The 24,187-nt window shown below is 53.0% G+C and overlaps 2 protein-coding genes across 6 annotated transcripts in view; one reads left to right on the top strand and one right to left on the bottom strand.

Annotated features, from left to right (window-relative positions):
- DNM3 (dynamin 3) overlaps positions 1-9,625 on the top strand; it is a 171,771-nt gene extending 162,146 nt beyond the window's left edge. For 2 of the 5 annotated variants that reach the window (XM_056497820.1, XM_056497823.1), the window contains one exon: positions 9,434-9,563. In XM_056497820.1, the coding sequence (XP_056353795.1) occupies positions 9,434-9,470 (37 nt within the window). In that variant the 3' untranslated portion in view covers positions 9,471-9,563. Of the gene's footprint in view, positions 1-3,834; positions 8,976-9,433 lie in introns of those variants that run through there. The other 3 variants (XM_056497822.1, XM_056497821.1, XM_056497824.1) reach the window with 2 other exon arrangements.
- A 4,439-nt stretch (positions 9,626-14,064) lies between these two features.
- On the bottom strand, positions 14,065-24,067 carry PIGC (phosphatidylinositol glycan anchor biosynthesis class C). The gene is made up of 4 exons (XM_056497959.1): positions 22,682-24,067; positions 21,565-21,826; positions 16,975-17,231; positions 14,065-16,727 (listed from the first exon to the last, which is right to left on the bottom strand). Exon 4 carries the CDS (start codon positions 15,008-15,010, stop codon positions 14,132-14,134), a length of 879 nt encoding a protein of 292 aa, XP_056353934.1. The 5' UTR covers positions 15,011-16,727; positions 16,975-17,231; positions 21,565-21,826; positions 22,682-24,067; the 3' UTR covers positions 14,065-14,131.
- Between the last annotated feature and the right edge of the window lie 120 nt (positions 24,068-24,187).

Genomic DNA, 24,187 nt, shown 5'->3' with positions numbered 1-24,187 from the left:
ACCCCGGGGGGACCTATGATCTCCTGCCCCTTTAGCACTAACTTTTACAAACAGTTTTTGGTTTGTTTTTTTTTTTAAAAAAAAAGCAGCAAAACAAATAACAACAACCCCAAAGCCACGGCCCCAAAAGCGGCTTTCCCGCAGCAGTGCCGTGTTCGGAGGAGTTTTGGGTTCCCGGGCTGCGGGGCTCAGACTAAAGAGCGAGCCGGGTTTAGTGACGGATGATGCGGGAGTGAATGGCAGCGATTGCCGAGCGGGGCTGCAGGGCAGAGCTGTGCCCGCGGTGCCCCCGCAGCGCTGCCCGGGCTGCAGCTCCCCCTGCCGCTCCCGGGGCTGGATCCTCCCGGCTCGGGGACCTCCCTCCGCTCGGGATGCTCGGAGCGGGGCTTGCTGCTGCTGCTGTGCTGCTGGCACGGAGATGGGCGCTGCCTGTGTTATCTCAAGGTGACCCAGGCTCCTGCACAGCTCTCAGCCTCTGCTCCGGTGTACAGGAGCCAGGGACACGGGGCTTGGCCTCTGCTCTTGGTTTTGGGGTTGAGATTCCTGTTAGGGGGTGCAAAAAGCTCTGAATGCTATTCCCAGTGTAGAAATGGTCACACAATGACTTGTCACCATGACAGGGAAATCTAGGACTTCAGGGCTTGTTCTTTCCTTCACCTGGACCTGTTTTTGGGGCTGGGATGTTTGTTAGGGGGTGCAAAAAGCTCTGAATGCTACTCCTAGTGTAGAAATGGTCACAGAATGATTTGTCACCGTGACAGGGAAATCTAGGACAGGCAACTTCAGGGCTTGTTCTTTCCTTTAGCTGGACTTGGTTTGGGGGTTGAAAAAAGGTGAAAAAAGGTCTGAATGCTACTCCTAGTGTAGAAATGGTCACAGAATGATTTGTCACTGTGACAGGGAAATCTAGGACAGGAACTTTAGGGCTTGTTCTTTCCTTCACCTGGACTTGTCTTTGGGATTGGGGTTCCTGTTAGAGGGTGAAAAAAGCTCTGAATGCTACTCCCAGAGTAGAAATGGTCACAGAATGACTTCTCACCCTGATAGGGAAATCTAGGACGTCAGGGCTTGTTCTTTCCTTCACTTGGACTTGTTTTTGGGGTTGGGATTCCTGTTAAGGGGGTGCAAGAAGGTCTGAATGCTACTCCCAGTGTAGAAATGGTCACTTGTCACCTTCACAGGGAAATCTAGGACTTCAGGGCTGTTGTTTCCTTCACTTGGACTTGAGCTCCAGCTCGTGCCAGTTGATCCTGTGTGCCAGTGGCAAAGGAAGGTGAGGTCTCTGACCCAAGCTGGACTCCTTTGCTCTGCCCAGGGCCTCAGGAGCAAGGTCCCCCTTCCTCCACTGCAGATGTCCCAGGAGAGTGTCAGCAGCAGGGCTGCAGGGAAATGGTGCTGCTGCAGCTCTTTTCCCAAGTGCTGCCTTTCCCAAACATTGCCACTGCTCCAGGAGGCTCCTTCAGAGCATCCCCAGGCAGGACAGAGCACGGCTGCAGGGTCCCCTGGCTGAGCACACCTGTCTGTAGGGACAGAAGGATGCTGTGGCTTGGCAGCAGCTCCTCACCACAGGGTCCCCTTGGAGGTATCAGCTTCTCCTGAAGTGCTTGGTACCCTGCAGTGGAAAGAGCTAATGGGGACTTTTTCTCTTCAGGTCTGCACTGGGTTTGAAAGGAAATTCCAAATAGCAGTCAGTGTTCAGCTCTGGTTCAAGGAGGAAATGGGGCTTGGGTCTGATTTTGGTTCAGGTTTGGTTTGACTGATTATACCCAGGAAATCCTTCCACTGTGCTCTCCAGTTTCTGATCCTGCTGTGTTAAAGAGCAATTTGGCTAAATTGCATTATTTGAATCCAGTGGGCTGCATTTAACCTGGTATTAAAATGCATGTTTGGGCTTGTATCTTTTGAATTTGATATGAAGACAGCTGTATGCATTTTCCCTTGTTTGTCAATTGTATACATATGATACCATGTTTTCAGTAAGCACTAAACAATGCAATGTGAGGCATTTCAACAAAGGAATAATTTAATGCAACCCAGCAGAAATGCAGAGCCTTAGAAGTGGTTCTTTATGAAACTACAAATTTTGGAAATGGGTCCAGAAGACCTACACTGGAGCAACACAAAAAACAATAGTTAACACAGTAACATTTTTCCTGTAAGAAAAATACACCATGAAGAAATTATATTTTGCCTATTTTTTTTAGCTTGTTGATTTACTTGAATGCTTTAGTTGGCATATTTTGTTTTTGTTGCATGGTAGGGATTAAAATTCTCGTTTCTTCACCAAAAAAGAATATTATGGCTCAAGATGCCCTTTCAGCCAAACGAGATTTTTTTTTGTCAAGTGTAAATTTGTCTCACATATTTTGTTCCAGTTCAAAGAAGATTAACACATTGTTACATTCTTTTCATCTTCAGTTTAGCTTTAGCAGAATGAGACACAATTCTGTGGCAATCTTCTTCAGAGCCACAACTGTCCCTACATGCACAGGTGGAGGATGGGTTGGGAAGGGCTGCACAGTTTGTTGGGGCATATTATTAATTTATTATTATTATTATTAGTAGTAGTAGTAGTAGTAGTAGTAGTAGTAGTAGTAGTAGTAGTATCATCATTATTATTATCATTAATTATTAATGAGCTCTGCTGGAGCTGATGGGAAACAACCTCAGCTCCCACCTTGCTCAGAGCCTGGATGCAACCACAAGCTCTCCTGGTGATCTAAGGTGGGTTAAGGAATAGAGAGAGAACCTGGTACTTCCTGCTAAAGAAAGGGAGCAAAAGCACCCTGGAAGACATGGATTGGGATAAATGCAGCAGCAGAGCACTGCTGGAGGGTGCTGGACAGCTGGCTAAGGCAGGAACAGTCTCAGGCTGTTTATCCAGCACACAACAGTGCCAGGCAGTTGTCAGCTCAGACTCTGCTTGGGTCTGGCTTGGCAGGCCCAGGTGGAATGCAGCATCAACAAAATATTCTTTGTAAAAAAGGTGATGGAATTACCTGCACACAGCCCTGAGGTGGATCTTACTGCACACAAAAAGGTAAAGTGCTGCACAGCTACCAGAGGGGCTCCATAGCTCCAGCAGAGTTGGGGTTTACCCTTGGATGAGGGAGGGGTAAGTGCCAGCCTGGACTGCAGGTAGAATGTGCTTGGAGATCACACTGCTGCTAACTCCTGCTCTGGAGTCTCTTATCAGAGGATGACACAGTCCAAATTAAAATGCAGGGGTTTGCAGGTCACAGGAAAATTGAATGAAGGCACCTAAGTCTTCCCAAAAAAATCTGTGACTCTCTAGCACTTCCTGAAATGCATTAGTGGTAAATTAATGAATCTATCAGCCCTGGCCATGACTGGCATTTTCAAACTTGGCCATTGATATGAAGCCTCAAAATGTGCCTCAGATGCAGCACATTGATAGGGCTGCAGTTTGCCCAGGTGTGCAAGAAGCTGCAGATTTTCCTGCTCCTTCAAAGTGGACCTGAAGTTGCTGCAGGCTGTTTTCCCCTGCTCTGAAATGTGCCTGTAAGTCTGCTCTGTGACTGTCCAGGCTGGGACTGACCCCTCAAACCAGGGAATAACAATCCTGTCCTGCTGGTTTGGATGGCTCCAGAAGGCAGTGGTGTGTGGAGAACCCCCAGGCTGCACACAGTGATGGGTGAGAGGTAAAGCATGGCAGAAGTGGCAAACCCATTTCCTCCTTCCTTCCTGTGCATGCTCAGGGGTGTCTTGCTTCAGCAGCAGCATTGTTGTGTGTATAGCAGGTGCATGTCCATGTCAGCAGCCAGCTTTGTGCTCAGTGTTTGTGCTCACTGTTTCTTCTCTCTCTCTCTCCAGTCGAAGACCACCCCCTTCACCTACTCGGCCCACTGTAATCCGCCCGTTAGACTCATCCCTGTTAGACTAAAAGGAGTTTCTGGCATGTCATTCCTTGTTAACCAAATCTGTGGAAACAAATTGCTTGGTAACTGTCTCAATAACCAGTGTATAGTCGCATGTATGGACATCTCTAGGCAAGTAACCGATTTTACTGCTATTCTCTGTCCATTCTTCTGAGGTCTTCAATGTTTGGGGAAGGTCTGTGCTGCCTTGACTTTTCCTTCTGCAATAACTGATGTTAGCTAACTACTGACACATATCTCCACCCAGACAACTGTGCTCACAGTCCTCTACAGCAGACAGAGGGCTTGACTCTGTGTGTGTTTGTGCATGTGTCAATTTGATCTGCTGCTTTTTTTCCCTCTTACCTGAAAGGAATCTTGCTTTTATATGTACCTTCCAGGTTTTCTATTTTCTCTTGTAATGGTTAAACTGGGCAAAGAAAAGCCATGTGGTTTCTTACCAAGCTCTTCTGAAGGCCCCACACACTTCCAGGTCTCTTTTGCAAGAGGCTTCCTTCTCCTATAAATTCTCCTTATCTGAAATTTAGTTTTTAGGAATGTTAAATGAGCAGGATGTGTGTGGAACAAGGCATGTTTTGCTTTATTTCCATCCTGGCAGCTGCAATGCCAGGCTGCTCAGGCTGGTGAGGGGCAGGCTGGGGTGCCCCAGCTCCCAGGGTGGGACAGGCTGGTTTGGAAGGCTGGGGTGCCACAGAGCAGCATGTGCCAGCTCCTCTGCCCTGTGCCAGTGCCTGCTCACACTCCTGGGAAGCTCTGGAGGGGAGTGAGTGCATGGAAATGTGCTGTGTGCAGGATCAGGGAACTGAGCCCTGCTCAGTCCTTTGTGACCCAGGAGGACACAGAGACAGACACATGCACAGCTGGGCGTGGGTGCCCTCCCCTGCCCCCCGTGGGAGCCAGTTCCCAGAGCTCCAGACTGGCAGCTGAGCTTCCCAAGGGCTGGGTTTGGATGTGAGATATTTGTGATATTTTCACATGCCAGTCAATAAAATTTCCCAGTGTCCCCTGTGTAAAGATTTTATTTTTGCATTACATGGTCCTTGCATACACCTTGGTTTACTGCTGCTTTATCCAGCCAAGTTCTGGGAAGTGCTCAGCTGTGCATCCTGGATTATTTTAGCAGCTGCTCACTTGCAGAGGTCCTCTCTGCCTCTTGTTTTGCACGTTATAAATTAATGCATTATAAAAACCTTTTGTCTTAACTGCATTACTTCACTTTAAACACTTAGGGTCAGTGTCACCCTTAAAGCTTAGAACTTACTGAGTTAACAGAGTGAAACTAGAGAGAAATTTGGCCTTGTTCCTTCAGAAAATATGAATTGCTGCTATTACAATTATGGTTACAGATCCCTAGGCAAAGCAATTGGTGGTTTCAAAAGCCCCCAGTACAATCAGTCTAATAAATGTATTTATTAAGACTGCTTGTAGGGCTCCAGTATGGAGCTGTAGCCCCATGGTTAGGAAGAATCCAATCAAAGAGCCACAACACATGGGGATTTAGCCTATTAATTCCCAGGCTGCTGATTAGCTGTGCTCACCAGTGCAGCAAATCATGTTTCAGCTTGCAGGAGAGAGATGAGCTTGGGAAAGCACCATGATTTGTATGTTAGCTAAATTTTAATTTCCTGTCAACCCCACACTTGTGACACACACCTGGGGAGTCTGGAGGTCACATCTGATGCACACTGGAGATGGAGTTTGTCAGAGCACTGGCATCTTGGTGATCCCAGCAGACTGCTGAAGTGTTTGGGGAACAGGTCCACATCTCCAGTGCCAAGTGCACAGAATCAGCTTTCAAGGAAAAGAAAAGGTTGCAAACACAACCACAGTAATTCCAATTTTTACTACAAAAAAAAGAAAGCATTTTTGATGATTCTTCTTGTCTTCTACAGAGCTTTTCATTGCTTAGTGCTCTCTGCTGTAACCTGTGCTGCATCTGTTGGATATATTTTTGTAAATAGCCACAGCAGCTCATTTGTTTCCTCACCAGCACTCCTATATATCCAAACAGAGTTTATCAGAACTCTGTTACTGACTGGCAGCTGCCTGCTGATGGAAAGCCAGGTTTAATGCCACAGAGCTCGTTGATATCACTCCTGATATCAGAATATCAAATTCTGATCCTCACTTGGTGATAGAAGGCCGGGTTGGACGGGTCTTCCAGCAGCCTGGTCTGGTGGAACGTGTCCCTGCTCATGGAACAAGAAGAGCTCCAAGGTCCCTTCCAACCCAACCCATTCTAGGATACTGCAAGGCCAGATCTGGGTTTATCCCACCATTCCCCAAGGACTCAGCTTAGCTGTCCTTTGTTAGTGGGAAGAGCATCACCTCCAGGAGGTGATTCAGGCCAGTGTGGCTGCATGGGACACGAGGGCAATGCTGGTAAGTCAGCACACAAATCCTGGCCTAAAAACATGCTTTTAAATGCTCTCTGCTTGAGACTCCCTAATTTACTTTCATGACTGTTTCTGCCAAACAAAAGGAAGTAGGTGGCACAACTGAGCACCGCCCTTTACTCTGCCCCTAAGAAACTATTTTTCAGCAGTAATCCTGAATTGTAAATAAAGCTCTCAAGGGTGGATTTACCCTAAAGAGGAGGAGGAGACAAGGGGGCACCAGCACCATCTGGTTCTGTGCTTGATGCTGAGGATGCACAGCCCTCCTTCCTCTGCATCCTCGTTCAGATCTCATCTAAATCTGGCCTTGTGCCCTAAATGCAACACTTTTAGGTGTGCAGGTTAATAAATAATAGTGAGCACAAATCCAGGGCTTGATGATTTCACCTCTTCTTGCGTACGAGAATAAACCACGTAGAATTGTTTCTAGGAAAAACACTTAAATGCTTCCCAAGAAATTGCCACATCCAATTGAGTAAGCACTGTCCTCCAGCCTTGGCCCACTTCCTTCTGCTGCAGAGTGCCCAGAATGGGTTTGTTTGTCCCACTTAGTCCTGATGCTGGCAAGTCCTGTCCAACCTGTCCCTTTTGCTCAGTGGAGCAGCCTTGGCAGCACCTCACTCCATGCCCAAAGGACAGCAGGACAAGCACCTGTGGATCTGCCAGAGGGACTGAGCACCTCTGCAGACCCACTGAGGGGGGATGAGCCAAGTCTGAACTCGGTGTCTAAGCAGCACAGGCTGCTCTGCCTTCCTCTGATTCCCTCTGGCACAGCTCTGACTGCCAGGCATGGTGGAGCAATGGTGAAGCAACACCGGTGTTTCTGATCTTACATGAGGTACACAAAGATCTGGGTGGTGCAGTTGCTAAGTTTCAGGAGGGTGCTCATCTAATACTGCATTTAGGCTGAGCCTGGATTTCTGCCCAGAGAACATTTCCACCTCACCGTGCCGTGGCTGACAACAGCTGAAGAGCTTGTGTGTGCCATGAACAGCTCTCGGCCTTGGATCTCAAGGGATCTTGTGCTAGGGTTAAAAAGATTGTATGTTCAACAAAAAGGCTTATGTACATAGTTAATGTGTGTTTATTTTATTGCTGATCTTGTTGCACTTCTGAGTAAGCCTCCAAAAAGTAGATTATTTATTATATTAAAGAAGATACATTATAGGTTATGGCATTTCGTGTTCCAGTATAACATAGAAAATATTATCCTCTCTGTTCCACACAGCTCCACTAGCCATGATGTGTACAGCATATTGAATTCCTGACTAGTTCTGTCCTCCTGTCTTAAAATAGTCCAAACCTGACCTGAGAGCAGAGCTGCTTTGTCCCTGTGCCACCAGGGAGCCTCCTGGCTCACTCGTGGCACGGCTCCTCCTGCTGCCAGGCCGGTGCAGAGCAGCTCCCTGGTGTCAATGACTGTCACTCTGCCTGTCTTTCCTCTTGCTTTGTCTGCAGGCGAGCTGATGCCGACGGCTCCTCCCGTCCGGACAGCCCTCCGCTCTTGCTTGATCTATGATTTGTCCCTCCTTGCCGGCGTTTGCTTTACTGCTGTCTCTTTACTTTTCCAGGACGGGCTAAACCATGACTTCTTTTTTGTAAGAAGCAAACACTTAATTTCTTTCTGATTTTTTTTTTTTTTTTTTTTTTTTTTTTTGCTGTGTATGTTAATGCCCTACTTCATGTGAGCCAAAACATCTGCCTTTGGTTTCGTAATCTGTAAATGGTTCCTGGTGTTGACCTTTGAGCACAGCGAGTGGATTCCCGAAACTGTGGTCATTACTGAGCATCACATACACCTGCTGTAAAAATGTTACGCTGCATTTCTGAACCTGAAATAAACTGTAATTCTTGATGGGCTTTTATTATTACTTTCTGGATGTGTTTGAGTGGTGTCTTCTGTCTCTTGCACCATCATCTCAGCATTCCACGGTGCCTCGGTGGGGACTGCAGGGGGGATTTATTGGAGGTGCTGTTGTGCTGAGATCACTGGAGATGTCATTAAAGGGAGCTGCAGCCCTTTGGGAAGCATTCAGCCTGTCCTCCTGCAAGGGGCTTGGAGTGCTGCAGAGATATTTTGCTGGGAAATGGATGAATGTTTTACAAGCACTACCTGGGATTCATTCATTGCTGAGGAAAGCACGTTCAGAGGAGTTTCAGAGCTGAGCAGAAGGCCAGACTGAGTCCTCCAAAGCAGGAGGTGGAGTTAAAATGTGCCTGAAAGGGATTTCCCCCTAAAGGTTGTGTACAAATGTGCAGATGTCCTGATTACTCAGTTCCTCCTGCAGATGAGGATGAGCCAAGTAGCTGCAATCTGTGCTTGGAGATGGTCTGTGGGGCACAGAGCACAACAGCTTCCTGTGGGAACCCCACAGTGCCTAAGTGGGTCCTTAGGTTTTGGAAAAAGAGGGAGCAGAAGGTGGGATGAGCACAGCAGGAGCATCCCTGCTGTATCCTGCAACACTGGGGGATTTATTGCAGTTTGTGCACTGCCCCTGAGGGAACAGCAGTGTCCCAGTGTCCCCTCTGCCCGGGGCACCCCTGGCTGAGCCTGGTGCCAGGAATGCTGGGCAGTGGAGCTGAGTGCTCTGTGCTGGGCACCAGCAGGAACAGCTGCTCTCTGCACTGGGCTCTCACTGCCAGGGGCTCTCCAGCGTCATTTTTAACCCTTCCCAGCAGTGTCCCCTCCACACACCCCAGCCCATCCGCCCCTCAGCCACCTTGTCTGATCGTTCCTCATTTCATCAGCACCTCACAAAAGCTCTACTCCAAGAGCAGTGCTTGAAGCAGACAGTGGTGAGAATTTCAAAAGCTCTTCCAGAGGGTATAATTTGCTGCAAGAGGATTAGAAAGCCTGTGACCAGTGACCTCCACACCTGGTGGAGGATTGTTCTGGTTCTCTGGCACTGGCAAGGCAGAAGGGAGGCGGTGAGGATGAAAGCCAGGCTGTGCTGAGGGCCAGCTGATTCTAATCTTGCTCTTGCTCTTTTCCTTAATATGCATGTTCTGTGCCTTTTTCTCTTAACCCATTTTATTAAGATAATTTTGTATATGAGTCATTTTATTGTATTTTGGCCTTTTGTTTTAAATCTCCCCCTCTCCCTGTGATTTTTGGGTTATTTTTTGGTTTTTTCCTAGGCGACCTCCACCAGCTGTTCCAGGAAGATCACCCTAACACACACATTCCTTTTGTGTTACATGCAATGTCTTTTAAAAAAAAAAAAAATCAAAAATTACCTTTAATTTGCACTAGCCTATTTGTAAATGAAAGATTTTATTTTCAGATGTCAATGATAAGCCTGGATGTAAAGAAAATAAAATTCTGACTACAAAAGGAGTGTGCCCTGTGTTTGTATTGAAGGGTCCACTCACTCTTTCTCACTTAGAGAAATTCTTTACCTGTGGGAGAAATTACCTGGGCTCTGTGGAGGGAGAAATGGACATTCTGCTGGAGTTCCAGCACTGCTGCTGAATTCATTCACCACCAGGATTGCTCCATGTAAATGGCTTTGGCTTAGCATTAGCAGGAAGAACAGCCAGCAGAGTTCCAAAACATGTCCAGTGCACCAGCAGCAGCACCTGGCTGAGCGGAAACTCGAAGGAGAAGATTGCAGCAGTCTCTAGACTGATTAATCTGCACAATTATAAATAAATTGCAGCTGTTCTGACCATCTTCTTCAAGCTAAACCTCTGAATTCCTTGCAAGCCAACCTCACTGGAGCATCTGAGCTCCAGCAGCTGTAAGTAGCTACCTCTGGGTTTCCAAATGTGTCCTTCCCTGTGAGAAAGAGAAGATCTGGGATTTAGATGATGTGCTTGTTTTGGGTGCCAGAGAAGTCTATGGAGAGTCAGTCTGAAAAAAGGGGAGCTGATGTGTTGAACTGGCTGGTTTTCCTCACAGGAAAGCAAAGGGGTATCTCACAAAGCAGGTAAGTCAGGAGGCAGCACTGGGTGCTGGAGTCCAGCTTGGTGCTCCCAGACAAGATGTTCCTGGGGAGTAGGGAGGTGATGGAGAGAGGGAGCTGCAGTGCTGCTGCTCGGGATGGGGGCAGCAGAGGGGATGAGATCACTTTGTGTGGAGAAGCCTGTGCTTGTTTTCACGCCTGGTCTGACGCAGCTTTGTGAATTTGGGCAGTTCCTCCTGTTGCAGCTGATTTAGGTCCTGCTGACCTCTAAAATATCCAGGGAGCTGCTGAACCACCTGCATGAGCTGGTAAATACCAGACACTGAGTTTGCTCAAAATAGAATGGGATATAGCTCAGGAAGCTCTAAACTTGCAGACATTTTTCCTTCTTCTCAGTTAGACTTGGTCTTTTGGTAGAGCAAAAGAGACAAACAGCAATGGTGTAGTAAAAAATGGGGGCACCCCAAACTCTGCTTTGAAATGCATGTGCTAAACTGGGAATTGCTGGGACTGGGTGAGGTGCTTCCCACACCCTGAGACAGGGAGAAATGGAGACCTGCAGTTCCAGGAAAGCAACTGTCCAAGAATGGAGCAGCTGAGTTTGGCTGTAGCTTTCACTGTGCAACCCATCAAGTGCTGAGGCAGAAACACCTCAGCAGAGTTCAGGAATTGTGCACTGCCAGGACAACTACAGAAGGAACAGTGTTTGTGCCTGGTGAGCTCTTGAGGAGGTTCTGCTCATGCCTGAGGTAAGAGGGAAGGGGGACAGGCTGAACTTTACAAGCTCCTGTTTCTCCAGGCTGTTCAGAAATCTGTTCTGCACTGGGGGAAGCTCTCCCTGCAATCCCTCTGTGCTCAGCATGGAACCAACAATGAAAGGTGGGTGATATTTTAGCTCAATGGCCTGGCCCACAGCACCCAGCCAGGAGCTCACTCCCTGCTGGCCTCCAGCACTAGGCTGGAAGGCACAAACTGGTTTCTTGGGGCATCTCGTGGTGGTAAATCCTCCACACAAATCTTTACTTTCTTATGAAATACTTGGTAATAAATATTGTTGAAAATAGGACTGCAGATTCCATGGGTTTATGGCAGTTGTTTCTAAAATCTCTTAAGTAGAAAGGCACAGGGGCTAGTGTGCTGGGAAGCCCTGGCACATTGTTTAGGATCAGTTCACAGGGTGACTTTTTGAGGAAGCTGTTCCACCTCGTCTGTGCTGTTTGCAGCCTGCCCTGGTGTTCGCTCTGCAGCCAGGGGAGAAGGACAAGGGTGCTGCACCAGGGACACTACAAGGCCAGATGGGTCAGGACCAAAACCCTGTTCTGGTTTCCTGATCAAAGAGTCAAGCTTTGTTCTTCACAGGCTTCCCAGATCCAGTCCCCCACGTGGGGAGGGATGTGGGCCCCTGACAGCACGGTGTGGGTGGCTGACACTGGCCTTTAAAGCCCTGCAGCAGAACTGGAGATGGAGATTCCAGCTTGCACGTGTCAGCAGCTCCCCCAGGAGCAAGGCTGATCCCCAGCCACTTCACAGCTACTCACATTTGGCCAGCTTCAAATCAAATGAAAATGTCCCATGGAAGGACTGATCTCAGTGGACTGAACCTTAAGGGAAAGAAGTTTGAAATGCAGAAGAACCTTTGACTCCTTAGGGTTGGTTGCTGAAGTGTTTGTTGCATCAACAGCCAAGGAGCCATTTCTTGGGCCTCACTGGGGGTTTGCTCAGGTAGAAAATACCCAAAGGGCATCCAGCTTTACTGGATAGGTGTACAGTTATGGCAAAGTCCCATTGTGTAGAGGATATTCTGACCTCAGGCATGCAGACAGACCAATAATGGCCACTTATACAGCAGCTTAAATAGCAACAGCACTGCAGAGCACGTGTCCTTGTCCTCAGGAGAAGGTCAGGGAAGTCCTACGGAAACCCTGCCTGCCCTTTGTGTCTCCTCCTCTCCTCTCCCTGGCTCCCTTTGGCATTCCTACTTTCTTCAATGTCACTTTGTGCACCCAGGCTGTGGACTTTTGCTTTCAGTTCCCAGGTTAGGGTGGGCAGGGTGTCTTTGTGGACAGGTGAGGGGAGGGCTGAGCCTTTCCCCTGGGGCTCTCCAGGAACTGAGAGGCTGTGCTAACCTAATCCTAGAATTCTATTCTATTCTATTCTATTCTATTCTATTCTATTCTATTCTATTCTATTCTATTCTATTCTATTCTATTCTATATTCTATATTCTATATTCTATATTCTATTCTATTGTTGAAGGGAAGGAGCTGGGGCAGAGCAGAGAGGTCTGGGACTGTGGGCAGGGCTGGGTGGGACAGAGTCTGCATCCCCCTGGAGCTGGTGGATGGAGCCTGCTGCATCACAGTCCCCAGATCTACACAGGTGGCCACAGGTGATGTGTACAGGTCCCTGCTCCAGCTGAGGGGAAGGTGGCTGCCTGTGCCCATCTCCACCATCTGAAATGTTTGAGTGGTCAGTGCTTGCAGTTTTCCTAACCCACAGCTGCTTTTAACAGTGTGAATTTAGGAATGGTACTTTAGAGGGGAAATATTGCTCCACGGAGGAGTGGATGCAACAGAAACTCTGCTGTCTTTGTAGCCTGTGCTGTGATAGCCAGGGGCCAAGCAGACGAGACTGGATTTATTTTTGATTTACATTCCAGCCTTGCCCCTGTACCAATGGGCTCTGTGAATCTGTTTGGCACGGCAGCGTTACACTGGCATCAGCCCAGTGTCAGATGGGACACCGTGGTCACTGAGCAGCTTTCTGGGAAAGCTCCCTGTGAAAAAACAGCCTCCCTTCTGCAGAGCTAAAAAATGTCATCTTGACTCGGAGCATCTGGCTACTCTGTGCTCCCTGCGAGACCCGAGCACGGGCTCCAAGCTTCTACAGGTTTTAATTAAAAGCAAAATGAGATGTAGTGGTTGCCAAGACGACAACAGCAACATTTAACACTTGGCAAGAACAGTAACAAAGTACTGGAGGTGTTGGGGACTCCGCCGGGGGTTGCTCATTTCCGAGAAAGCCCAAGGAGCACATGAAAAGCGCCTGCTCGCTGGGATAGGGAAAATGGAGCAGAAAGCGGCACTCCTGCAGCTTTTCCAGAGGAGTAGTTTCATAATCACCGGGGCGATGCCAAACGCAGCCCAGGGAGATGGGCTGGGGCAGGTGAGGGCATCCCTTCCCTCGGCGGTGCCGGCTCTGCCCCCGGCAGGGCTGCGCTTGCCGAGGGATGGCGCAGGGACAGCAAAGCGCCGGGGAGGTCCCGGCCCGGGGCTGTCTGTCCTGCCAGCCCTCAGCGGGACTTGTTTGCCGGGAGCGCCCTCTGTCGTGGTGGGAGCGCTGCCGGACAGACGGACACGGGACGGGCGGAGGAGGCGGGAGCCCCCCGGGCCCTGCCGCTGTCCCCGCAGCCTGGCATCTCCCCAGCACCCATGGGGATGTGCTGAGCTCCATCCCTCTGGCTCGGGGTCTGCCTCTGCAAAGGGGTCAGGGATGAGGGGCAGGCGTGATGCCCTCTCACCCCCCATCTCCTAAGGGATTTAGGGCGATGTGTCTGCCAGAGGTGTGAGGTTATTCTGGCACAAGGGCCAAGGTGCAGGTGAGGAGGGCTCTGCCCCATTCCTGCAGGTCCATCACACCCCTGCCCACGGTGACAGCACCAAGCCCTGCCCTCCCCGGGAGTGCTGGCAGTCCCCAGCACACCCCGAGGGTCCTGGCGCTGAGGCATCCCCCCGAACCCCGAGTCTGGGTCGGCGTGGCCAGAGCCGGCTCCTCCCGGCCTGCCGGCACCCCTGTGCTGCAGGGCTCAGCCCCTTCCTTCCCCAAACCCAGTCTGCAAACAGGGGAACACCAGTGTGCTCCTTGCTGCTGTGTGAGAGACTTTATTGGCTCAGGTGTCCTCCCCCAGCCGGGACCTTCGCACTGGGCCAGGCCTACATGAGGAACCTGGAGAGGTCCTCCTTGATCTCAGCCTCGTCCCACGGCCCGTGGATGTTGTCCTTGAGCAGCTGCAGGCGGATGAGGCAGTAGGGGCAGAGGCAGGAGATGGCGAGCAGCAGGGAGGCGAAGAGCACGGCGCCCACGCTGGACACGGTGGCCAGCCCGGCCAGCGCCGCCAGCGCAAAGAGCACCGTGACCCCCACGTAGCAGCGCGGCGTCCGCGCCTTCAGCTTCTTCTGCAGCATGGGCCACAGCGCGAACATCTGCATGGCGAAGGTCACCATGACGAAGGCGTGCAGGGCGCGGGGCAGGCGCGAGGCCAGGCACACCGAGGCGAAGATGGCCATGTTGAGGGACAGCGTGCTGGACACGATGGCGGCGTTGGCGCCGTAGTCGAAGAAGATGAGGTGACCCAGGAGCATGAGGGCCGACATGGCGTAGATGGTGTCCGTGCTGATGGACTCGGTCAGCGTCTTCAGCACGGGCGAGAAGCCGTAGGTGAAGGCGGCGAACACCAGCGTGCTCTTGAGGTCAGCCCAGCGCGTCCGCCCGCTCGCCCAGCGCCCGGCCCCGCCGTCCACGGCGTCGAACAGGACGTAGCCGAGCAGGGAGGACACCAGGGCCGCTCCGAAAAGCCCCTGCGGGCTCAGCATCCCGGCGTCCATGTACCACCAGGTGAGCACGAAGACGCAGACGCTGCACAGCTGCTGCACCACCGCTCCCGACTGGAACACCACGGCCTGGTACCGGTACTGCCGGGCGTGCACGTTCTTCCGCAGCTCCTCCAGGAACCGCTGGTCCACGTAGTTATCGGGGAAAGGCTGGCGCTCGTACAGCACCTTCTGCCACCGCCGCCCGGGGACCGGCTCCATGGCCCGCCGCGGGCGGGGGAGCTCCGCAGCCCCGGCCCGGCCGCGCCGCCGCTCCCGGAGCTGCGCAAGGGACGCCGGGGCGCTCGCGGCCGCCACCTCCCGGCCGGAGCTCCGGGAACACGGGCCGGAACACGGGGACACGGGCCGGGCACCGCCACGCCTGCCAGGGGTCACATCCCCCCCGGGCTGCGCTCCCCGCTCCGTGTGAGCTTCAGCAGATCCCGGGGATGGGTTCAGGCTACACCGCAGCTCCACGCTGGGATCTGCTCATCCCGAGAGCCACAAGTGCTTGCCGGCACCAGTGCGTGCTGGGGATTGTCTCGTTTCTGCCTGGCCCCGCTTCTCGGAGGGATGCTCTTGCCGCGGTCCCACACCGTGGCTGTCCCCGCAGCCCAAACGCAGCCGCCGATAAGGGCACAGCCGGCCGGTGGGATGTAGCCAGCACCTCTCTGTGCTTGGATATCCCGGTGCGTGCCCAGCCTTGCTGCTGGGAGCGTGACCCCAGCCCATGTTGCAAGCCCTGCTCCCTGTCCCGGTGCAGCCAGGCACCTGCTTTTCTGGCCAAACCAGGCTCCAGCAGCCAGGTCAGGAATGCGGGTGTGATGCTACAGGGCGCCCTTCCCCTGAGCTCTGCTCACAGCTCAGTCCTGCCCTGCCCGAGAGTGGAGCAAGAGGAGGAGAGCAGGGCAGGAGAGGTGCAGCTCTGCAGGGACATCCATCTCCATGCCCAAGGGACTCGGCATGTGCAGCAAGGGGACAGGGGCATATTAAGGGAGGTTTCACAGAGGCCAGAGGTGTTTTCCCTAAGTCTGTGTTTGCTTGTGCTCAGGTCAGAGCCTTCCCAGCCCCGGAGAGGTGCTTGCTGCTGAGCAGCTGCTTACTTTGGCCTCAGCAGAGAGGCCTCGGCCCGGGGCAGAGCAGCCGCAGACAGTGCCCTGTTTGTGCTGTGGGAAGGGGCATTCATGGCCCTGCTGTCACAGGAGAAAGAGCTCTCAGCTGTTTTCACCCCAGAGCCTGCCACAGGAGACTCTCCAAACAGATCCCACCTCGTCCAGATACGTGCAGAGCAGCAGGTAACGCCCACACTGCTGCTGTGCCTTTGGGGGGCCTCAGGCTGAGCCACACCACAGTGACATCTAAGAAGTGCCACCTCCCAGCCCCTGTCACTGCACTTGCTCGGCAGGGCAGAAGCAGCTGCTCGCCCTGTGCAGGTAGCCCATGCCAGCAGGCTCCGAGCCAGGGTGGAACTGGACTCAGTTTTAGCTGCCCCCATAAGAGCCCCCAGCCCCACACTTTGCACAGAGCTGTGCATGTGCCTCCATGTGCACAAGGCAGTGCCCACAGGGACAGGGAGTGCTGCCAGCTCCTGTGATTGCTGCACTGCCTCTGTGCCCAGGGCCTGGGAACCTGAGATTTTGAACGAAATGTCCTTCTCCCAAAGTCATGGAGTAAAGCTGGGGCATGCAAGAGGAAAGCTGGGAGGGTAGAGTGCCACTGCTGCTGCTCTGAGAAGTGCCACAACCAGCACAGAAGAGGAATGCCACCATCCACGGGCATGGGCAGGACAATGCTGTGCTCTTCCTGTGAGTGGCGGCACAAGTTTGCTGTCACCTGTCCCTTGGCTCTTGTGCACATTGTGATGCTTTGGGGACCAAGAAGAGCAGGCTGGGCTGGAGCATGAGGCTGCTTCCATGTGGTCAGGTCAATGTAGAAACCCCTGTGGAGTGAACAGAGATGAGGGGCATTTCATGTGCCCTTTCAAATCCCTGCTGTGGGCCAGCAAAGTGCCCTTTGGAGGCAGGGAGAGGTGGGAGGCTGGGGCTCAGTGACTCACAGCGCTCCTGAGCCACGCTGGGATGTGCCAGCAAAGCAAAAGCCCTCTGGGACATGCCAGCACAGCAGCTGGAGCCCCCACGGGTGCCCACCTGGACAAGGGGATCTCTGTGGCGGGGCGTGGTACCCACCTGGTGTTGGGGGACCCCAGCAGGGTCTGGGACTCAGCATTGTGTCCCTGGGAGGGAACAGTGTGTGACTGCCACGTGTGATGGCACCGCCCACAGTGCAAAGGTGGCCCAGACTTCCCGCAGGGCAGTGACTCTGCTGCCTGCACAACTGTCCCTCCACGGGACACGCCACGTCACTGTCACCGTCACCGGCCGGCCCTGCTGCTCAGAGGGGACCTTGTGCCGTGGAGTCATCCCCCAGCCCTCCGGGAGCTCTCCTGGCAGGGATAAGCAGTAGCTAAGGTCAAGAATACAAAAGTCCATTGTGAGGATCTAAATGCCCACTGCGGGTTCTGTGCCACAAGACCTCCCTCACCTCACAGCTGGGTGTCCCCAGGTGCCACTTGGCTCCCCAGGAGCCCCTCTGCTGAAATGCAGGGATGAGGAGCTGGGTGCCATGGCACCACAAACCGCGTATGCTGAGGCTTGGCTCGGCCCTGCCCTTTGCAAAGGGACCCCACTGCAGGTTTGTTCAGCGTCTGCTGGCTCTGAAGGTTGGAATAAACTGCTAAAGTTGTTTGGAAGGAAGGCTGGAAAAGGTGACACTCTGGGACTGAAATAGCTGGGATTGATCTGGACCTCCACTGGAGATATTTGAATATCAAAGTATGGCAGGCACTGCTGGCTGGGAGCTGCCTCCAGGTGTGTCAGATTCCCCTCAGGATGGGACCACCACTTGTGCTGCAGAAATAGGCTCCAAAAGAACCGAACAGCACACTCTGCTAAGGGTCCTGAGGCTGCACGGATGAGGGTGGGTCCTGCAGCTCTGCCTGTCCCTCAGACAGGGCTCTCCCCCTGCATCCCTACGTGTCACCACACAGAATGACACGGCACAGCTATGGATCCCTGGGCCTCATTTCTCTGCCAAACCATCCCCCAGCCTTCCCCTTTGACCCTGGAGCCAAGCCCTCCCTCCACAGGAATGTTTTTCAGGGAGGGGGGAGGCTGGCCCAGCTCCAGCTGCTGCATTTTTCCGTGTCCAGAGATCGTCTCCTGCCTTTAAAGGCCCCATGACACAGGCTGGGCTGCTCTCCTGCAATCACCTACTTCAGGATTGTTTGGATTCCGTCCCAGCACAGACTGGGGTGACACCAGCCCATGCCTTGCAGCTGGGCTGAGCCCCGTGGGGGGATACTGGGGCAGACAGGACTGCTTGCCCTGGGAGCCCTGCAGGGCCCGGACATGGAAGAGCCTGGTGCTGCTCCAGCTCTCCCAGCCATCTCCCTTCCCTGTGTGCAAGTCAGATTTCCTGAGCTGAGATGAGGAGGTACTAAGGCTGCTGGAGAAGCCCTGCTCAGAACTGGGCAGAGCAGTCCAGGAAATTGGGATTGGGTGTGAGAAGACCACACTGGGCTGGCATCTGCCAGGGCAAGGTTTGGGATTTGCTGAGCCTTTTGCAGGAGGAGAAAGATGGGAAGGCTGAGGATCTGGCTGAGGATCTGGCTGAGGATCTGGGGCAGGAGAGGTGTGATGTGGAAAGACACACGCCTGCAGGGATGTGACCTCTGGAACACACACACGTGGGGGGGCTGTGAAACTGAGCTCCCTCGCTCCAGGCATTCCCTGACGGTCAGCATGGATCCCTGTGGCAAAACAACCTCCCCACCACCCACTCTGGGCTCTGGGAAAAGGGACAAGCCACCCAGCCCAGGGCCTGGCCAGCTACAGGGCAGTGGGTCAGCAAGGCTTGTTTTGTAGGGGAACTCCATCAGGGTCAAGCTGTCACCTAGTAAAGATTTTTGCTTTTTAATCTGCTTTAAAAAACCAGAAAACCCTTAGGAAACTATAGCCAAAAAATTACATCAGCAATGTGTTTTTCCAGTTGCAGAGTGCTCCAGGGTGGGACAAGTCCAAACTTCAGCTTCTCAGGTAAGCTCAGCTCAACCTTCAGCTATATGTGGCACATCTCTAACACAGACATGCAGGGAGGAAAACCGACTTTGGGCATAAAATACTAAAACCTGCCTGTGGGACCTGAGCGTGGGTTGTTCTGGAAGCTGGAAAGTGAAAACTGAGATTTGGGAACAGGGAAGGTCTTATGATCCACACAGGTGTCTCCAAGACCTGGCAGACAGGGCTGGGGCTCCACAGCAAAGCTTTGCCAAGAGATTTCTCACTCCATTCCCCTTTGTTTAGCCCTAAATGTGCAGTGTAGGGATGGGATGTGAACTGTTGACCCAGCTCTTCCACATCAAGAGCTGCAGGTGGTAAAACACACAAAAACCCAACTCCTCAGAGGGTAAAAGCAATGTTCCCCCAGGGGGTGGTGGCTGGAGCCACAGGGCAGCTCCCCAGCAACTCTGCCCTGCCCTGAGCCTCCTTCAGCAGCCACTTCCCTCCCCTTACAGCTCGGGGACACAGAGTGAGAAGTGTGAAGGGACCCCGAGTTCCTGACAAGGTTTTTAGTGTCTGCCATGGAGATATTTTTGTTCTATAAATGAGGAGGGGGATATTGGATGAAACCATGTGTGCAAACCCTGTTGGTTTTTCTAGGAAGTGTAACTGGGAAAAAATTTGGTGTGCACAGGTCAAAACCAGGTTGCAATTCCCTGTTTCAGCCTGGTGTGCTGCGAGGGGATCCTCCTCTGTGCCCACCTTCCCACTTGCCTAGGAAAGAAGAAGATTTTGTTCAAACACAGCATAGCTTCAGTCTGGAAACACAGGGATTTCCCAGGAGATACTCACACCAGGAGCCCTCCCTGCCCCTCTTCTGGGGGGAACTCCAAGCAGGAGTGCTTGGTACGAGCAGTGATGTGGGGACTGAGGAGTATTTCACATGTGCAGTGCATGCAGAGCTCGTCCTGCCCCAGACCACAGGGAGGAGGTACCTGGCTGGTGCTGGGACATGCCTGTTCCCCTGGAGCATGAGTCCCTGAGCAGTGGCACTCCTGCTGCCAGCCACTCTCCCTATTTTTAAATATCTGGCAGGTTGGAGGTAGAGCCAGGTGGGAATTTCGTTTATTTCAGCAGAGGGCAGAAAGGGGAAGGGAAGCAGCTGAGCCTGTGGCGTTCCCTGTGTGTGCCTGGTCAGCCCTTTGTGCCCCTCATGCCCACACTGGGATCTAGCAGAGGTGCTGATGCTCCTGTGAGGGCTGTGCCACCCTCCCGTGTTCCTGCCAGCTCCTGGCACTGCTGCCCAGGGCTCTGAGCCCCCTCCAGCCCCGGGGATGTCTGGGGGGCGGGTCTCAGCTTTGGGCTTGTGCTGAGAAAGCCACGGATGCACTGACCTGCTGGACCCTGCCTGTGACATCCCCACACAGGGCCATGGAGGAAACCAGCCCTGGGCTGCCCCAGGTGCTTTCCCAGCTCTTCCTCTCACCCAGGGGGAGAGGGTGAAGAGGGAAGATGAAGCTTCAGCCCACACTGTCCTTCCAGAAATAAAGGCTAAAAAAAGCTTTACCCTTGCCTAGTGAAGTTTTGCTATTTCTTGGTTTCTGCAGTGAAATTTCATTTTTCTTTTCCCAGAGGAGTTCACACAGCAGCAGCTGCTGGGAAGCACCAGGGGCACCACGGCACCCACCCCACTGCAAGCCCCCACTCCCACACATTTCCATCATGAGAGCAAGAATTAATTTGGATTCTCTGTGTCTCAGCTGTCAGCAGCCTTTTGGACTTTCCCCACTCCCTCAGCCCCATCACATGGCAAGAGAAGCTCCCCAGAGGCTGACCATGTTTGTCTTTACCAGCAGCAGGGCTCTGCACTGCTGTCATAGCACTGCTGTTGGAAGTTGTGCCTGGAAAACTTGCCAGCCAGGCTAGGATAAGGTGGATCCCTTCCCCAGGAAGCTGTTTTCCATCCCTTCCCAAGCACTGGCTGTAGGAAAGAGTCTTTGCTGTCATGCAGAGACTCTGTGGTTCTGCAACAGGGCCAGGAGATGCTGCAGCTTCCTGCTGCACCCTGCCTGGGCATCCCTGCTGGAGCAATCACTTTATCTCCTCTTTCTAGGCAAAGTTAAAATCTAGCCACGTGACATGAGAAACCGAAATATAAATGTTTTCAGAAGTGACATTCCCACCTCAATTCATTTTCTTCATCTACATAAATTTTGACTTCCAGGCTGTGAGCCCCTGCAGAGGGGGCTCAGAGCCAGGGGGAGCAGAGCTGGACCTGGCTGTGGCCTGTGAGAGCTGCCCAAGGGGCTGCCACAGCTGGTCCTGGCTCCATCCTGCTTTTGGGAGCCGAGGCACTGTGCCCCTGTGAGCCCAGGCTCTGTCAGGCAGGGCTGCTGGCTGCAGATCTGAGCAGGGGCTCTCCTGCACCAGGTCACGCAGCCACAGCCGGTGTCACCGTGTCCCTGCGCGGCGCCAGCCCGCCTTAATTAACCCTAAGCACGTTAATTAACTCGCACAGAGCGCTCAGGTGACCCTGCCTGAGGCAATGTGCCGTTGGATCAGGCGGGAATGTGCCCGCGGGACTCTCGGCACCTCCCGGGATGTAAAGGAGTGTGGGAGCGGGAATCAGAGCCCGTGCAGGGGGATGTCCCCATTTGGAGCGCAGAGGCACAGCCCATGTGTCACAGGCAGTTTGCTGAGTGATGAAAGAGCCATTACCTGCTCAGCTGGAGGTGGAGTTGCTCCTGTTTGCTTTTCCAAGGAAAACGATTCCAACCTTTATTTTTTTGCACGGCTTTCCTTTCGGTGCCAATCACAGAAGGGGTTTTTTACAAGTGTTGTGCTGGTGTGCTGGATTCTCTCCTGCAAGTGGTTAACAGTTCATCTGAAGTCAGAGGAAGGTCTCTGAAGCAATCTTGCAATTTACAGCTTTTCCTTTACCAAGTAAGAAACAGCCAGGAAATTAAACAGGAAATTGTGTCTGGAAGGAACAAAAGTTGTGTTGTCAGAACCTGCTTATGAAAGATTTACTTTATTTTAACCAGTAAGGAGCCAAGATCAATAGCCAGAAGAGGAAGGAGTTTGTGTGAATTAAATCACACGTGAAAAAAAAAAAAGGCAACACTTGGGAAAACAAGCAGCCTTTGTAAAGAGCAGATAGGGATGAATGGGATGAATGGCTTTGCCACTGCAGCAAACATATGCTGCAAAGTGCTGAAAGGCAAAGGCCCAGGGTGTACCCCAGGATCAGGTGTCCCTCCAAAAGCCCAGATCTCTGGGGGATACCCTACAGCCAGGCCTGTTGGAGTCAATGAACAAGCATTGCCCCATCACTGTGCAGGTAAAAGAGCAGCACCTTCTCTTTCCTGCTGCTTGCAGGGTGTCCCTTGGGTGGCCTCCTCCAGCTCTCCCAACCTGGGGTGCCAAGCACCACAGCCCGGGTTTTATTCCTGGTCAGCAGAGTGATTTTCCCTGCCCAGGGGATGCAGAGTGAGCTCAAATTCAGCCCCAGGAGTTCACAGGAACTGCACCAGCTCACCTCATCCTGCAGTTTTCCATGAGGAATTTGGCCAAGAGCAAGCGAAAAATAAACCTTCCTACAAATGTGCAGCGCTTTTTGAGAGTACCACTCCCTGGTAACCCCATGGGCCACTAGGTTTTGGGTTAATTAGGGGCTCTAGTTGGGAGATTGGGTAATCTGTCATTTTTTGACTCTCACATTGCTCATCAGTGGTGGAGAAACAAGCTTAGCAAGCACTGGTATGTGGGTATGGCAGAGGTGAGGACATCAAGACCCTGTGTGGCTGATCCAGGCTGTCCTGGGGGATGCTCATACCTGGTGGGGATTGACTCAAAGGTGCTTTTTCTCCATGATCCCAGCACTGTAAAGCTTCCCCTGGAATGATGTGTCCTCTGTGACAGCTCTTGGGCTGTTTTTGGTCGAGGCTGTGCTTACTCCCCACTGGTAATGGGATCACAGCGTGTGGGAGCAGCCCCACGGGCTGAGCCAGTGTGGCTTCAGAGCCTTCTCCAGTGGAATTCCTGTCCTGGGAGGCTGAACACAGAGCCAGGCCCAGCCATACCCCATGGCAGCGCTGAGGCCAAGAGCTCTGGCTGGCAGCACTCAGCAATGTGTTAATGAATGTTTACCAGCTCTTCCAGCAGCCGGATCAGCAGCTGTTGGGATTTCCAGTGCTTCACTGAGGGATGCTCTGGTCCTGGCTATCCCCAGCAGGTACTCTGTGGCCAAGGCTGTGTTGTGGGGATGGGCAAACGCCCCGAGGCACCCCCAGCCCCAGCGGGGAGAGGCGCTCCCGGACGGGTCCAAACAGCAGCAGGAGGGACCGAGCGCCGCTGCTCCCACCCCTCCGGGAATTCCAGAGGGGCACGGAGAGCCACGCGTTAGCCAAGCACAAAGTTACAGGCTGAAAGAACTGACACAAAGATTTTTCCCGAGGTTTTCACTGCTGGCTGACTCCAGTCATGCCATCAGCTCTGTAAGGGCCGGGCCATGAGGCTGGAGCTGCTGTGGGGAAAACAGCAGCTGTGACCTGCTGCCGTGATTCACCGCCCGCCTGCGGGCTGAGCTGTCCTTCCTCTCCTCCTTCAGAGTCCTGCCATGTGCACGTTCCCAGCGTGGCATGCTCCTGACTCACCCACCTGCCCCTCGCAGGCTCCCTGGGCCGGGCCTTGCTGCTCACCCTCGCTCCCCCCGACCCTGAGGGTGTTTCTGGCAGAGCGAGCCGCCAAGGAAAGTTTGGGCCGGCTTATCCACAAAACGCTTCGTGTTTTGCTAACAACTGGTGTATTCTATCGCTACCTGGCATACAGTCCTTGCTCGGCCCCCGCTGCCACGATGGATATAAACGTGCGCTGACACACCTCGAGCATGTACCAGGACCCCCCCGCCCCTCACGACCCCTCAGGGCGCCCGCAAAATGGCGGGCGGAGACGCACGCTTCGGCCCCCTGCGCTCCGGAACTACAACTCCCGGCAGCCCCCGCGCGGCTTTACCTCTGCGTGCCTCAGCGCTCGGCAGGCTGCAGAGAAGCCTGATCAAAATAATTAAAAAAATAATTAACAGATGTCACGTGGGAACGCCGGTGCTTGAAATGCCCCTGGAAACGGAGGCAGCGGCGCTCCTCAGGCTCCTAGCGGCCGGTGGTTTGGCCGCCAGCAGTCGCTTGTTACTGTGGCGATTTCCCTTTAACGGCTTGTTTGCCGCAGACACCTCACAGAGCGGGGCCCTTGGAGGGGCGTGGAGAGCCGAGCCCACCACCCAATCGGCGGGGCCGGGAGGCGGGGCCATCCCGCGGGGCGCTCCGGCCATTGGCTGGCGGCG

The sequence above is a fragment of the Oenanthe melanoleuca genome, chromosome 8 (genome assembly GCF_029582105.1).
Source record: "Oenanthe melanoleuca isolate GR-GAL-2019-014 chromosome 8, OMel1.0, whole genome shotgun sequence".
Classification (NCBI taxonomy): domain Eukaryota; kingdom Metazoa; phylum Chordata; class Aves; order Passeriformes; family Muscicapidae; genus Oenanthe; species Oenanthe melanoleuca.
Note: the sequence above shows the minus strand (reverse complement) of the source record. Positions and strands in the feature narration are given on the sequence as shown.

Excerpts from the sequence above, each read along its gene's own strand:
- PIGC (XM_056497959.1), bottom strand. The coding sequence starts at position 15,010 with ATGGAGCCGGTCCCCGGGCGGCGGTGGCAGAAGGTGCTGTACGAGCGC.